The 13,497-nt window shown below is 54.9% G+C and overlaps 3 protein-coding genes across 3 annotated transcripts; all 3 read right to left on the bottom strand.

The window, feature by feature from the left end:
• Positions 1-2,736: 2,736 nt before the first annotated feature.
• Positions 2,737-3,941, bottom strand: CGGC5_v006314 (uncharacterized protein; the record flags this gene model as incomplete). The annotated part of the gene is made up of 4 exons (XM_032022995.1): positions 2,737-2,800; positions 2,904-3,277; positions 3,345-3,533; positions 3,603-3,941. The coding sequence occupies 4 exons, from the start codon at positions 3,939-3,941 to the stop codon at positions 2,737-2,739; spliced, it is 966 nt and encodes a 321-aa protein (XP_031880297.1).
• A 1,070-nt stretch (positions 3,942-5,011) lies between these two features.
• On the bottom strand, positions 5,012-8,008 carry CDH-1-5 (Cellobiose dehydrogenase; the record flags this gene model as incomplete). The annotated part of the gene is made up of 10 exons (XM_066151681.1): positions 5,012-5,020; positions 5,115-5,419; positions 5,491-5,766; positions 5,822-5,913; positions 5,962-6,104; positions 6,154-6,768; positions 6,818-7,047; positions 7,135-7,669; positions 7,725-7,903; positions 7,954-8,008. The coding sequence occupies 10 exons, from the start codon at positions 8,006-8,008 to the stop codon at positions 5,012-5,014; spliced, it is 2,439 nt and encodes an 812-aa protein (XP_066009011.1).
• A 2,604-nt stretch (positions 8,009-10,612) lies between these two features.
• On the bottom strand, positions 10,613-12,773 carry CGGC5_v006312 (Adenylate-forming reductase; the record flags this gene model as incomplete). The annotated part of the gene is made up of 3 exons (XM_066151680.1): positions 10,613-12,285; positions 12,344-12,354; positions 12,649-12,773. The coding sequence occupies 3 exons, from the start codon at positions 12,771-12,773 to the stop codon at positions 10,613-10,615; spliced, it is 1,809 nt and encodes a 602-aa protein (XP_066008909.1).
• Between the last annotated feature and the right edge of the window lie 724 nt (positions 12,774-13,497).

Raw genomic sequence — 13,497 nt, 5'->3', positions numbered from 1 at the left:
AAAGTGTACCGCACACCGAATCGACAGTCCGTTCGCCATTTGGCAATTCAAAATGATAGAGAATCACTGTCTCAGGTTGCTGGAGCACCGATAGCCCTCCTAGCCCCATCGGCAGTTGAGCTAGAGGGACAATCGCTCTCGCAGCCATAAATACCGGGCCACCGACATGAATCTGTGGACTTTGGCCCGAAAATTGTATAGGGCGCTCTAGATCATTGATGCATTCAATGGCCTCTTTCCGGCACTCTTCGCTTCCACAGTATATCCAAATGCAAGGCGAAATAGTAACCAGGTCCGAATGACTGTTACGTTTGCCAGACAGGCGCAGCATCGATAATATCCGCCAGCTTTTGGGATGGGGTACCCTGCTGGTACGAAACGTTTTTTGTTGGTGTTTCTGAATAAGATTCAGTTCGACCACCCGCAAATCGTAATCCAGGTCCTGTTTGTAGTCGTCCCATTTCGCCTGCAAGGTGGAGGAAATTGGCAACTTTGACTCGTACGCGATCCAAATGTCGGAGGATTTGAATCGATAAATGTCAGAGGATGCAATTGGCAGTTGATAGGTGTCTAGGTCTTTTGCAAACTCCGCGTCCTTGCCTTTCTCATGTTGAATTTTGCCCCCTTCTATTTCAGCATCGACAGTGGCAGTGGCAAAGGCCTGCAAATTCCTTGGAGACGCGTCGTTCGAACTAGCCAACTTATCATTCGCACCCGGTGCCGAGGTACACACTAATGGATGTTCTCCGAGTTCGACGTAGATACTATCTCCAAGTGACGACGCGATCGGGGCCTGAGGCTCTGAGAGATTGGAGTTCTGTCCTTTGGGGGATGTAGTATCTGGAGCTTCCACCGAGATCGTTTCGGGAGAACGTGAAGGGTTGCGGGCCCGATGGTCAGGAGCTGGAACTACCTCGTTGTGTCTAGTGCGTCGATGAGTCGTGAAACTACCCAATGAGGCAACGGAATTACGTAGCCTCTGCGATGCGGACATTTCTTGAAGTTGGGTGTTCAACTTTTCGAATCTCTTGAATGGGAGAGAAAATTAAGCTGGTATGTTTTTGGTAACCTTAGTCTGGGTGAAAAAGAACAAACAAGCATACCGGGCGAACTACGAAAAATTTTACTACACCGCCTGAGCGGCTGTGCAAACAAGCATGCAGATGTACACCAATCAATCATGAACCTGGGTACTGTACCATCTAAATACATCGAAGGGGCTGAGTGCAGAATTTGCCTCTCAACATTATCCAATGAGTTCGCCGTAGTCCGTCTGACAAGTCGCCCGCGCTTGGGAGCACCGAATCTGCTTACGTAGGAGGCCTCTATAATTTGATAGGTGCCCTCATTAACAGAAGAAATCTTCGGCGCAGCTTCATCCCATGTGCGATTTCTATGAGCTTTTATCAAGTCCTCACCCATGATGGATATTTCGAGACATCTTTTCAGGGGAATAACATCAGATACCGCCGTAGCAGACATTCAGCTCTGCAAAAAGTTCTGGCCAACGTTGGCACAAGACGATCTGAAGGAATACCCTCCACACCAATACACAACTTTGACGAGCCATCTGAAAGAAAGGGTCTCAGCTATCACGCAAACTCTAAGCCCTTATGTGTCATCGGCCGCTGCCACACAGACGTTAGATTCGACGATAGCATGCGTGCACAATTCTCAACACCGGCCAGTCAAAGATGTTGCAGAGGAATTTAAGAGTCTGATTCCTTCGTGGGAGGAAAACGAACGAAAGTTCATGGACATCACCTATTCCACAATTTCACTTGCCGCCATGGTCGACATTGACAGAAAGCTGTCAAACCCTACTTCACTGGACAGATCACTGGCACATCTATCAACTGGGACCGCCGAATTCTCTGGATATTCCAACACAAAGTCTGGCTAGCTGCACAGATTAACTCCAAAACCGACACTCTGCTGCCTCTAGAGGTGGCTGAAGAAGCACTGGATACACTGAACTGCTTGTTCCCCCACCACCATACCCCAACGACTTCCTTCATGGCGAAGCATGGGCAAGAGTTTCATCGATTAGGGTCTTTCAATAGAAAGCCAAGAACTGAAGTGAGTGACTTCAAGTACTGGGGTGGCAAGATTGAGCAGTTGATGGGAGAATTGAGTAAGCCGCGCAGGGGGCTCCGTCAGCTGCGCCCAGACAAGCGAAATGTTCTCAACCCCGTCAACTTCTGGGTTGCCGCGGGTTTGGCATGTCTTGCGTTTCTGAGCAGTATTGTATTTGGAGCGGTATCAATCTATTATGCCAAGCGTTCACTCGAGGTATCGGAACAGTCGCTTGAGCTCTCGAGACTTCAATATCTTTTGTCAGTCGCTCAGGCATGCTCGACACCGGAAGACGCACAATCCTTGCCCGAGTTCTGTTCAAATTAGGAAGTAGTCAAGTTGAATGCCAAACGGGTCTACATGAAGCGGCTCATGGACAATCTGACAAGAAGGCTGTCAACTCAATCCACGGGGATGTTGGTGATACTTATTGTGATATGTACACCTGCAAAGTAAATGACAAATCGGAACAAGCGCCAATGACAAGAATCGCAAAGCTTACTGAAATCAAGATACGATTAACACGACTGAGCTTCAACTAGAGAGATCCAAGTGAACCTGGCGGATATTATTTGCTTGGGGGGATGGGGTTCCCCGTCACACTCAATTCATACGCAGTGCCGTTATGATGTCCTCAACATAGTGATTTATCACCTAAGGTTACTCCTTGCACTCCTCGGCCTCGACCTCAACCCCAACGCGCACCCAATACATTGTACAAAGTCTGATTCACAGGCAACACACTCCCATGCCTCAACCCACTCGGGAATCCCGTCCTTGAACTCGCGCTCCACCCGCTGTTACTCGCCACATTCCCCGTCTCATACGGCCTGTACCCATCCTCGCCGTAGAAATCCAGCAACACGTGCGCCTTGCCCGCGACCTGGTTGTCCCAGTAGCTCGCCGGGCCCTCGACGCCGCTCTGGATGATCGCGGACGACCCGCCCGGGCGCGTCCACGTGCCGAACAGGCCCGTGGTCGAGACCTCGACGAAGACGGTCTTGAGCGACTCGTCCTTGAGGAAGCGCACGAAGGACTTGCCGTCGGTGCCCGTCGGCAGGATGTTGAGGTCGATGATGTTGGTGGGGGATTTGTCGATGTAGGTCGCGGGCGCGGAGAAGGTCTTGAAGTCGGAGGTGTAGGCGTAGCGGATCACGATGGGGCCCGGGGCACCGGTGTGGTTTGGATCTGAGGAGGGGTACTGCGCGGCGTGGTGTTAGATTACGGGGTTTCAATGGCAAGCCGACGGCCATGAGGGGCAGACTTACGAATTTGGAGGCCCAGTGCACGAGATACTGGCCTTTGCTGGGGTCCCAGATAGCCTCCGGGGCCCAGACCATGCCGGCGCTGGAGTTCTCGACGACGGCGAGGCGCTCGCCGCTCCAGTTCACGAGGTCGGTCGACTCCCAGACGAAGATGCCCTTGGAACCTTGGCGTTGGGCGGCGTCCCATGTCGTCTGAACTTCGATGTTAGACCAGCACAACATTGAACGAACAGCATCAGACGACATCAAAATCCAACATACCTTGCCAATATCCAAATCCGTTCCGACAATATACCACTTCTTCCCCTTCTCCGCGCCGCCGCCCTCCACAATCGCAGGGTCGCGCACGCCCCCGGTGCCCTTAGTGGGCTTGATCACCGGCGAGCCAGAGTTGAGCGCGCGGAAAGAGACGGCGTTATTACCGTTGCTGAGGTACAGGTACACGTACGGGTCGGCGCCGAGGAAGAACGCGCCGAGGTATCCGGTTAGACTGGGATCCGCGCGGGGGGCGAGGTCGCTGAAGTCGAGGGACTGGATGGGGGAGGCCAGGGCTGCTGTTGCGGCCAGGCCAGCGCCGAGAAGGGCTTTGAGAGAGGGCATCGTTGTGGGGAACTGAGGGTATCACGAGGACGCTGGAGAGAAAAGGAAAGAGGATTCAATGGGATGTGAGCGAAGGTGAGTGCTTATGAACACCGCCTAAATGACCCCGCAACTCTGGGGATATCAAGTCGTCACGCCTGCACACGTCGTCATGGAGACTCGACTACTCCGCCGAGGCGTGCTGGTGGGCGGGTATCGCGACATTGCAACGCGAGTAGCGTCGTGCGCGGAGGGAGCCACGGATTGGAACGCATGGCAGTGGAAGGTGGGAAGGTTCAGGTTGGAGACCTCCGCCGAGGCTAAAATGGACCACCATTCATACGCTTCGAGTGGATGCCCAGCCGCTAGGTGTGCGATTTTCCCGTGATGGAAGAACTGCTGTTCGCTCATCTCACACGTGGCGGGGGCCTCGGAGCCGGGATGTAGGCAGTTTGTGAGGTTACAGCCGCCTTCTCTAATTTGCTTGGCTAGTCAGTCACGAGGGTCCATTTGGGCAGGATAAAATGACTTGAGTGTGTCAGTCCACCGGAGCAGAAACCCATTTCTGCAAAAGACATCATTGAGAAAATGGAAGGTAGCGGTAAACAAGGCAAAAGAGCAAAACAAGGCCGCACATCCGGCCCCCTCCGAGGTTTCGCTCGGTACCTGACAGGCACCGGGCCACCTGTTTGACAGCACAGATCACCCAGAACAGGGAAACACAGGCATGGTCCCAACCTTATGAAGAGGGGCGGCGCGAGGGGAAACTGGGGAATTCCCAGGTGCCGGGAGATCTTTCGCCAGATGCGACGTCAGGTGCGCTGTGCTTGTGTGGGGTTCGCGCAGCTCGCGGGGCACATCATTGGTGCGCATGTTTGATGAGGACGGGCCGAGGGAGGGAGCTATGTCATTAGGATGGTCACAGAAACGGACAAGTCGGGATAAGCTTGTGGTGGGGGGATATATACGAGATATGTTCCCAGAGGTTCGTTTTAAATATGTACGAGGAAGATGAAGAAAGTATGTACATGAAGACATAAAGGAAGTCCACGTGCGATCTGCTTGACTCGCATCCCTCAGCGCTGATAAAGTTACAAGCACTGTCGATTGTGTCAGCAATGTCCTTTAAAATGGCGATGTTGTCCCTCGTTCTTATCATTGGGGGAATTGAGAAGATCAGAAAAGGCGACATACCTGAGAATAGTAGGAGTCTTTGAAAGTGCACTTCAAGCCCGTGGCGCACTGGAAGCTCCCATTCCATGTCGAACCACCGCACTGGTCGTACAGCGCACCAGCCTTGGCCGTCGCAAGGGCGAGGATTTTCGCAGCAGCATGCTCCGCTGCTACGACAATGTAGGACGAGGGGTTGGTTGTCACCATGCCTGGGAAGATGGACGCGTCTGCAACGAAGAGGTTGTCTGTGCCCCAGACCTTGGTGTTGAGGTCAACGACGGCATCGCCGCCATTGCGGCCATCGCCAGTGCCAAGCTTGTTAGTGCCTACACGATGGTTATTATCGTCAAGACTCATTGACATCGAGGGCAACGGATAGCACTATGGGCAGGCTTACCGATCCAGTGGTTCGCACGACGGTTGGAGTAGGATACCAGCATGTTGTTGACGTAGTTCCTTGCCGTCGTTCCCGGCTCGGGGAACAGCCAGGTCAGGTTGGCGACATTCTTGAGGGAAGCTTGAAGGTTTTCAATGCCCTTGATAACGGCCTCGACGTCGTTTTGGTCGCGAAGGTAGGGTACGGTAGAGACGACAGTACCAAGGTTGCCCTGGATTGTCATTCTGCCACGGGAGGTTGCACCGCGACCGAGATATTGGCTAATGGTGATGGACTCTAAGAGCAGGTTAAGCCATCATATCAATCGACTAAGTAGGTCAGTAGGACTTACTTCCGTTGGGAGCACCCAGGCTGCCCTCCATGCGAGCAGTGTACTGAAGCTGGCGAGTGATGCCATCGGCACCCTTGAGTTCCTCGAAGAAGCTGTCATCGCGTCAGGGGCAGTCTCAAGATTCGCAACGGGCAACTTACAGAGGCCCAATGTTGGGCGCTGATTGAGCCAGGATACCACTCCTCTTGTTGAGGTACAGGTTCTTGTCAGTAACGTTGGGGTCGTCGTACGCCTCATAGAAGTCATAGAACTCCACAGCAGGGTGCGAAACCACCAGATCAGTCTGTCGCCGATCAGTTTCTTTCAAACTGCCACGTTGTCAGTCAACTCACATTGGTGTGGTCCTCAAGGTTGTAGCCAACAGGAAGTGTGATCCATGAGCTGTTTGAGATCATCGTTGGTCCATCCGTGGAGCTCTTGACAACGTCAAGCTGGTCCTTTGGTCCAATTCCGCTGCGCAACAGCAGCTTCGCACTGCCAAAGGTACCGGCTGACAGGATCACTCGGCCAGTAACCGCGGTTACGTTGACGGTGCCTTGGTATCCCCCACTGAGGTATGGCTCAACCTCAACACCAGTGATGTGGCCGCCAGTTCGGACGACACGCTTCACGGCGGTGTTCATCCACAGCTTGAAGTTGGAGCGCTTGCTTGCGGACACGAGGTACGTCGCCATCGGCCCACCGCGTTCGCCTCCTGAATACATATACGGCGTCTTGCCGAAAGTGCGGTTCTTGGAGTTGGGGTTCGCGTTCAGGTCGAGCTCAGTCCAACCGCCAGACTTGAGACCGGCCGAAATAACATCGCGGCCTGCCGTGAGGTAGACCTTGCCGTCCTGAGACGGTGTGGTGGTCCCCGGAATGCGGGAAAATACCCGCGATGTTGCAGCAGCTACGTCAGATGACTTCCAGCCAGTGGGAAAATTGTAGTCCCAATCCAGTGAGTATGGCTTTAAAAGGTTAGCGACATGTGGCAATGGGCAAGAGGGGTAAACCGACCTTCCACCAAAGCGCAGCGTTGATGGCTGTTCCACCACCAAGGACGCAGCCCGCCATCTGGTCAGTGTCCTGACAGGCGATACCGGCTGAGTTCTCCCAGATCTCGTTGCAAAGTCCAGGCACATCGAAGCGGGTGAGGTTGGTCCCAGCAAGCCAAGCAGGCTTCATAGTGCCACCCCATCTGCCGGAAGATGGAGGACCCTTCTCGATGAGCAGCACGCTCTTGCCGGCTTCACTCAGCTTGTCAGCCAAAGGTATACCGCCAGCTCCAGCACCAATCACGATGTAGTCGTAAGAATGAGATGGGACAGGGATACCAGTAGGACCTGGGGCCGCAGTCGATGTCGCAGTCGGAACGGACGTGGATGTGCTTCCTCCACCGCAGCTACCTGTGACAGTCTTGGTGGCCAGGGCAGCCCAGGCAGAGTACGATGGGTTAGCAATGTCGCTGTTGAGCGAGGTCCCGTGGATGTTCTGGTTCTCGTGTTGTGCGAGAACGATGTTGGCCGGGCAGGTTGGGTTGGTCGGGCTGCTGAACGCCTGGGCCCAGCCGAGAACCATGGAGCCAGCCGAGGTACTGACGCTACCAGTAGCACCGTTGTGGTTCCATTGGAAGCAGTTCTGGCAGCGGTAGATGAGGGTGTAGTGGGTGGCGTTGATGGTGGAGGAGATCTGGGTGAGCTTGGCGTCACCGGCGTATACGGCCGGCATGTCGTAGCCAGTTGCCCAGCGGAAGGAGGTGAGGATTTCGTTGCCGTTGGGCCATGCCATCACAAGGAGCTTGTTCGTCATCGTGCCGCCGAGGGAGATACCGCACCAACCGGTACCTTGGCCATTCTTGGAAGCGCATTGCTGTTCACTTTGTAAGCATCGAGTAGGGCGTATTTGAGAAACGGCAATGACATACAAGATAGCCAACGTATTCGTTGGCATCCACCGTGAGTGCATTTTGAGGTAGGGCGAAACCGTACGTCAGGCCGCCGGCAGTCTGGGCAGTCGTAGCAGACCAAGTGCTGAAGATGATCCCGGTTGTAGGGTCGGTGTAGGTTGTTGGAGTCGAGGCCTGAGCTGCAACTCCTTCTAGGACTAAGTGATGATGTTAGCGAAAGCCTTGGTTGGGAGGCTCGGTCACGTACGCGGCGAAGCCGCCAAGAGGGCTGCCAGAGCACCGTTGCGACCGAAGAGCTTCATGGTGCCGGACCTCAACGTCAACAAAGGTCTAGCAACCAAAGCCGTAATTGACTCTCTGCAACTCCCAGATGGGAGAGGCAATATTTAAAGGGGCGACATCTTCTCAACATCTGCCAAGCCTTCCCCCTGCCCATCATATCACCTTGCCTCCCTCTTCTCCTATGCGACTTTCTTCTTTCAGCCAAATGGGATGTTCCAATGTTGGCACCGCTGCCACATGACCACAGAATCCCGCAATCTGGCTCGTCCAGTCACGGTTGATTTGATTGTGGATGGAATGCATGGTATGCGAATCCGCCGATAGGAGGAAATGTTTGTCTGATCCATGGAGGGAGTGCGGTCGAAGACGTGGTGGTGGGGTTGAAAGTCTGCCAACGGAATGTAACATTGCTGATTGCCTTTGTTGGTCAAGCCTCATGACCGGGGGTGATCCAGGGCAGCTAATCTACCAGAGGCATGAGGAGAAACAGCAAATCAGATGAAGGGGGATGGCATTAGACGCGGGACGGGAGTTTGCACATGAGACGAATTAATGCTGATAAAAAACAAACATGCGCAGCAAGGAGAACTCTTGCATCTGGGTTTTTTGAACACAGCTCGAGACTCTGGACTCGGAACGGCATAGTACCCAAAACTCTGGATCCCAAGATGCAATGTCTCGGGACTGTTGGAGTGAGGTTGAAAAAGGCGTGCAGCGCATGGCCGCCATGTCCAGGAACGGGAACGCGGAGGCAGACGAAGGCGCTACCCCACGTTGCGCGCCGGCAATTCGAGCCGCCCTTCCCAATCGAACGGGGCCTCCTGGCCGTCAGCTGGGGTCCCTTGGACTGCACGCGAGGAGCTGGATGCAACCCCGACAGCTTTCAACCAGCATCACTCATGGGCGCGAGGTCTCCGATGCGTTCGTTTGTCTGCCGGGTCCCTGCAGTGGATGTGAAGGCGTGTTCAGGGCCAAGACTCCAAGCGTCGAGACAAACGCCGGGGAGCTTGTGATAGATTGCGGGGGGTCATTCAGAAGAAAGCGTCTTTGCGAAAACCCAGGGGTTTGGGCGGCGTAGTGTCTGGTATTGAGAGTCAAGTCTCGGCCACGCCCGTCGAGGGGGAAAGTCAACCGGAAGTCGAGCGAATTATTGTCGGAACATTATTCAGCTCAAAATCTTGACTGTTGGATATGTCGGGCGTGGATTGTGGCAATCCTTGCTGGGCAGGTTGGTGAAGCGCCGGTTGAATGGGTGTGTTGGTGCCCAGAAAGGAGACATTAAGGCACGGAACGCGGGTATTCTGGGCGCAGAGAGTCTTCATCTCGGCTGGCCGCGATGCGACGTTGCGGTACTGCCTCGACCGAAGCCAAGCACGCAAGACAGTCGGTGATTGGAGAGACCAAGCCTTGACGGCCTCGTGGAGGTGACACACGCCCAACTTGTAGATTGCTCGGTGCCTGGGACGATGACAAACGGATGACACCAGACACACTGGCGGCGCGACAGGGCGGGTGCTTGCTGGTGAGCCGCAATAAGCAAGCGGGAGTGAGTTCCGAGGCTGGAATTGTCTTGCTTGGGTGTTCGTGACGAGAGAGGAGGAGGATCTTTTGTCTCTGGTTTGTTGGGTCGAGACAGGGCGGAAGGGAGCAGAAGCCAATGATGGTCGGTCCGTTTATTGGAATCCGGGCCTGGTGAACGCTCCCGTAGGATCGGCCGTCGTTAGTCGTCGACGTGATCTCTTGGTCCGAGTCGGTAGGGGCTACCAGAGATGCGGCAATCGACGGCTGTTCATTGACTCGGGGCTCCTAGGCAGTAGCCAAGAGTCATGATGCCGAGATCCGAATCTAACGATGGTCGGTAAGTCGTACTTTAGTGTTCCAGGACAAACAAGTTGGTGATTGTGGTGATGAGAGGTTGAAGTTTGGCTGAAGTTTGGCACAGGGAAAGAAAGGGCGGGAATTAGGGAAGGTGGGGTGCTGTATTTCAATCGCTGGTAGGTGCTTCCCACCACAAACATTCCTTCCTTTGGCGGAACGTGGGCCGAACCTTCCTCCATCCGACCTAAACGCCACCCACTGACAGCATCATCATGAATAAATAAGAGTGTCCTTCGTTCTTGCGATTCTGAATACCTCATGCACATTATGTGCAAATAACAAAAACAATGATCAGTGGGAGGCTTGAACTCCCGGCCTTGGCATTACTGAATACCTCAGATAAGATATTAGTACCACGCTCTAACCAACTGAGCTAACCGACCATATGGGTGCCGTGATTGGCTGATGGTCAGACCAAAGAAAAATTTGCACATGTACCCTTTGCATACCATCCACACATCATTTACTTGATGTAAACATCATATTCACATTCAAAACTCACCCGAGAGGAAGGTTGTAGAATTTCAGTGGTTTATGAGATTGAATGAAAATTGCAATGGTATTGTAAAGCTTAATGAGTGGGTGAAAGAAGATCAGTAAATGAGCCCAAGTCTATGTGTCGCTGATGCCCGCTATGCCAAACTCCGTGCTGATGCATGCGGTCTCCGAGGAAAGCCACCTGAAATGAAAAAGAAACGCGTGCTCTATCCCTTTTTACCCCTTCTTCGGTTGACCCCAAACCCCGTCTAAGAGTCGAAAATCGCACCGTAGGCAGGAATGCCCCTGCTCTCAAGCCCGTATACGACTTTCCTCGTCACCTTTTGGTTGGAAATGATCACCACCGCCTCACAAGGACCCATCTTTTTGCCGCCGGCGTTCTCAATCTGCGCAATACCCGCTTGGCGACGGCTGCTCTCCCAGATGCGGTACGTAATTGCAACCAGATCGGGACGGCCCGTCTTCTTGGTGTCGATGATGACGGCGTTCGGGTCGGCTTTGTAGATGGTGTCGATCACCGCCTGTCCGTACGTCTCGGCGGGGCGCTGCGTGGACCAGATGATGCGCACCGGGTGATCGGGCTTCTGCACAAACAGACTCAGACACGGACCGATGCCGGAGCCGGTGGCAATCACAATGCAGGGCTCGAAGAGCCCGGCCACGCGGAGCACGCCGTACTGCGGGACGCCGCGCGTCCAGATCTTCTTGGGCGGGTTCTTGATTATCTTGTCTGTCCAGTCGCCGGCATTCGACACGAGCACCGAGAAGCCCTTCTTGCCGGCGTTGCTGAGTCCTTTGACTTGGCCCTTCTCGGCGTCGGCGGCGGTCGGAGCGGCGGGGTTCGGGATCACGGCGAAGGCGTGCGTCTCGCGGAGCGGCGCGTCGGTGAGGCGGACGGCCTGGCCGTAGTGCACGTCGGCGAAGTCGAAGTTGAGCTTGACGACGTGGGCGGACATGGCCTCGGCCTCGACGTCGCGCAGGCGCAGGCGGGTCCAGGGGTAGGCGACGAGCGCGGTGATGACGATGAGCATCCAGAAGGACGGGGTCATGACGACGGAGGCGGCGTAGGGGATGTTGGCGGCGTCGCTGGAGTCCTCGGCGAGCATCATGACAAGGGCCCAGAAAAGGAGGACGACGGACCACCCGAGGAAGCGGTGGGTGCCCTCGAACCAGTTGTGCAGGAGCACGCGGGCGCGCGGGTGGGCGAAGGCGATGATCAGGAAGAGGAGGAGGCCGATGAGGTAGCTGTCGAGGAGGATGTAGGCGCGCAGGGCGGAGCTGGGGCGGTCCATCTCGGCGGTGAGGACGACGAGGAAGAGGACGAACCAGAAGAAGGAGGCGACGCCGCAGCCGGAGTGGATGCCACCGTAGGAGTAGACCTTTGCAAAGGCGCGGCGGACGGACAAGGGAGCCTTGGCGGGGAAGAGGACGAAGACCTTGAACATTGCGTTGACGGTGTGCTCGTTGCGGATGAAGAGGGCCGCGAGGATGTTGGCGGAGACGGCTGTGGCGCAGGTCTGGGGAGTCAGGGCGGCGCCGGTGAGGACGGAGTTGAGGATGACGAAGATGAGGCACGCGATGTTGGCGAGGAAGGCGATGGTGAAGATGCGACGGTAGACGGAGCCAAAGTTCCAGCGCAGAAACCGGTAGGCCCGGTTGCCTTTCTTATCGGGAACGGTAATCTCGTCTTCATCGTCGTCGGAATCGTGGGTTGAAGCGACGGACGTCGGGGCTTCGTGAGCAGGCTCCGGAACAACGAGAGTGTGTGTTGAAGAGTTGCGGCTGTTCAACGGGAAGAAGGCCCTCGCAGGTGGTGTAAGAGACAGCTCAGGGTTGACATGGTGCACTTCTTCGACTGGAAGAGTTATAGAGGAAGCCATGGCGGAATTGGAAGACATGGTCGGCGAGGGTAAGGGAAGAACTGGTGATGTTGTCAGTACAGTGGCTCGAGAGGCCTCATCATGCATAAGACGACTTACAAGCAGGACAGCTCAAAGCCAACGAAAGAGGACGATGAGAAGAGGTCGGAACAGGAGATGACAAAGTGATGGGAGATGAGGAAATAAGCCAAAGATATAGAGAAGACAAAAGAAATAAGGAAATAAGAGAAAAAGGAAAAGAGATAGGAAAAAGTGACTAGGAAATGGTGTTCTTGGATTTTTTGATTCTGGTGTGATGGGGAAAAGAAGATCACCAAGGGAGAGGACCCCGATGGCCTGATATAGACCCCCTTCATGATGCTGAAGGGCGAATGCCTTCATGACCCGTCACATGTGGTGCCCACCGGTAGATGCCATAGGTGAGCGCCACGCCTGAAGAATAGTCTCCGCAGCCAAAATAGAACCCGGCGACGTTGGGTTGAGCCCATCGTCCCAGGCACGAGGACCCCGGCCTTGCCCCGGCGCCCATCGACGGGTACAGCTAAACTTGGACGAGGGAGGTCGAAAAGCCGTGGAGGCACTCTAGTCACGTGGCGTAGTGGGAGAAAAGAAGGTACGCCTCGAGAGGCACGGTTGCGTCGACGGCTGAAAGGTCCCGTCGGAATGGGTGCGGCCAAGCCGGTAGTCTCACAAAAATAGAGGGGAGGTGGTTGGGTGTGAGATGGATGGATGGGGTGGGAGGTTCAGATCAGAAAGCTGGAGGGAGTGCGCTTGAAAGGGGATTGGCTGCCGAGACTAGGGTGTGTTCGTCCCATGCAGTGTGCTTTTTCCTCCAGCAGAACAGACGGGCATGGCCGGGCCCAACGTGGCGCGCCAGAGGTTATCTTGGCCCTGCATCTCGGTGTGCAGAAGTCGATCAGGAACCATGGCTTGCGTGGCTTGGCTGTTGAAAGAAAGAAGAGCACATGCAGGCGGGATGTTGGGTGCGCGTATGTTAGTGCGCAGCCAACCCAGCTCTCTGGAGACGGATTCTTCCGATCGGGCAAGCGCACGGCGTCTTCATGGTTTCTTTACGCCTCAGATCTGTGAGATGGATTGGTCAAGATGTGGATTCGTAATTGCTTTTTCGACCGAATAGCTCGGATCGGAGTCAAAGATGCGATCCCGGGGCTGAATATTGTTGCTTCTTGGCCGAGACGGGCAGCCTCGAAAAGGGCATTGCTCGCGGTTCCGCGGTTCAAAGCACAATCATT

Source organism: Colletotrichum fructicola (genome assembly GCF_000319635.2).
Source record: "Colletotrichum fructicola Nara gc5 chromosome Unknown KSG_Nara_v1_contig03, whole genome shotgun sequence".
Lineage (NCBI taxonomy): Eukaryota > Fungi > Ascomycota > Sordariomycetes > Glomerellales > Glomerellaceae > Colletotrichum > Colletotrichum fructicola.
This window is presented reverse-complemented; position numbering and strand designations above follow the sequence as displayed.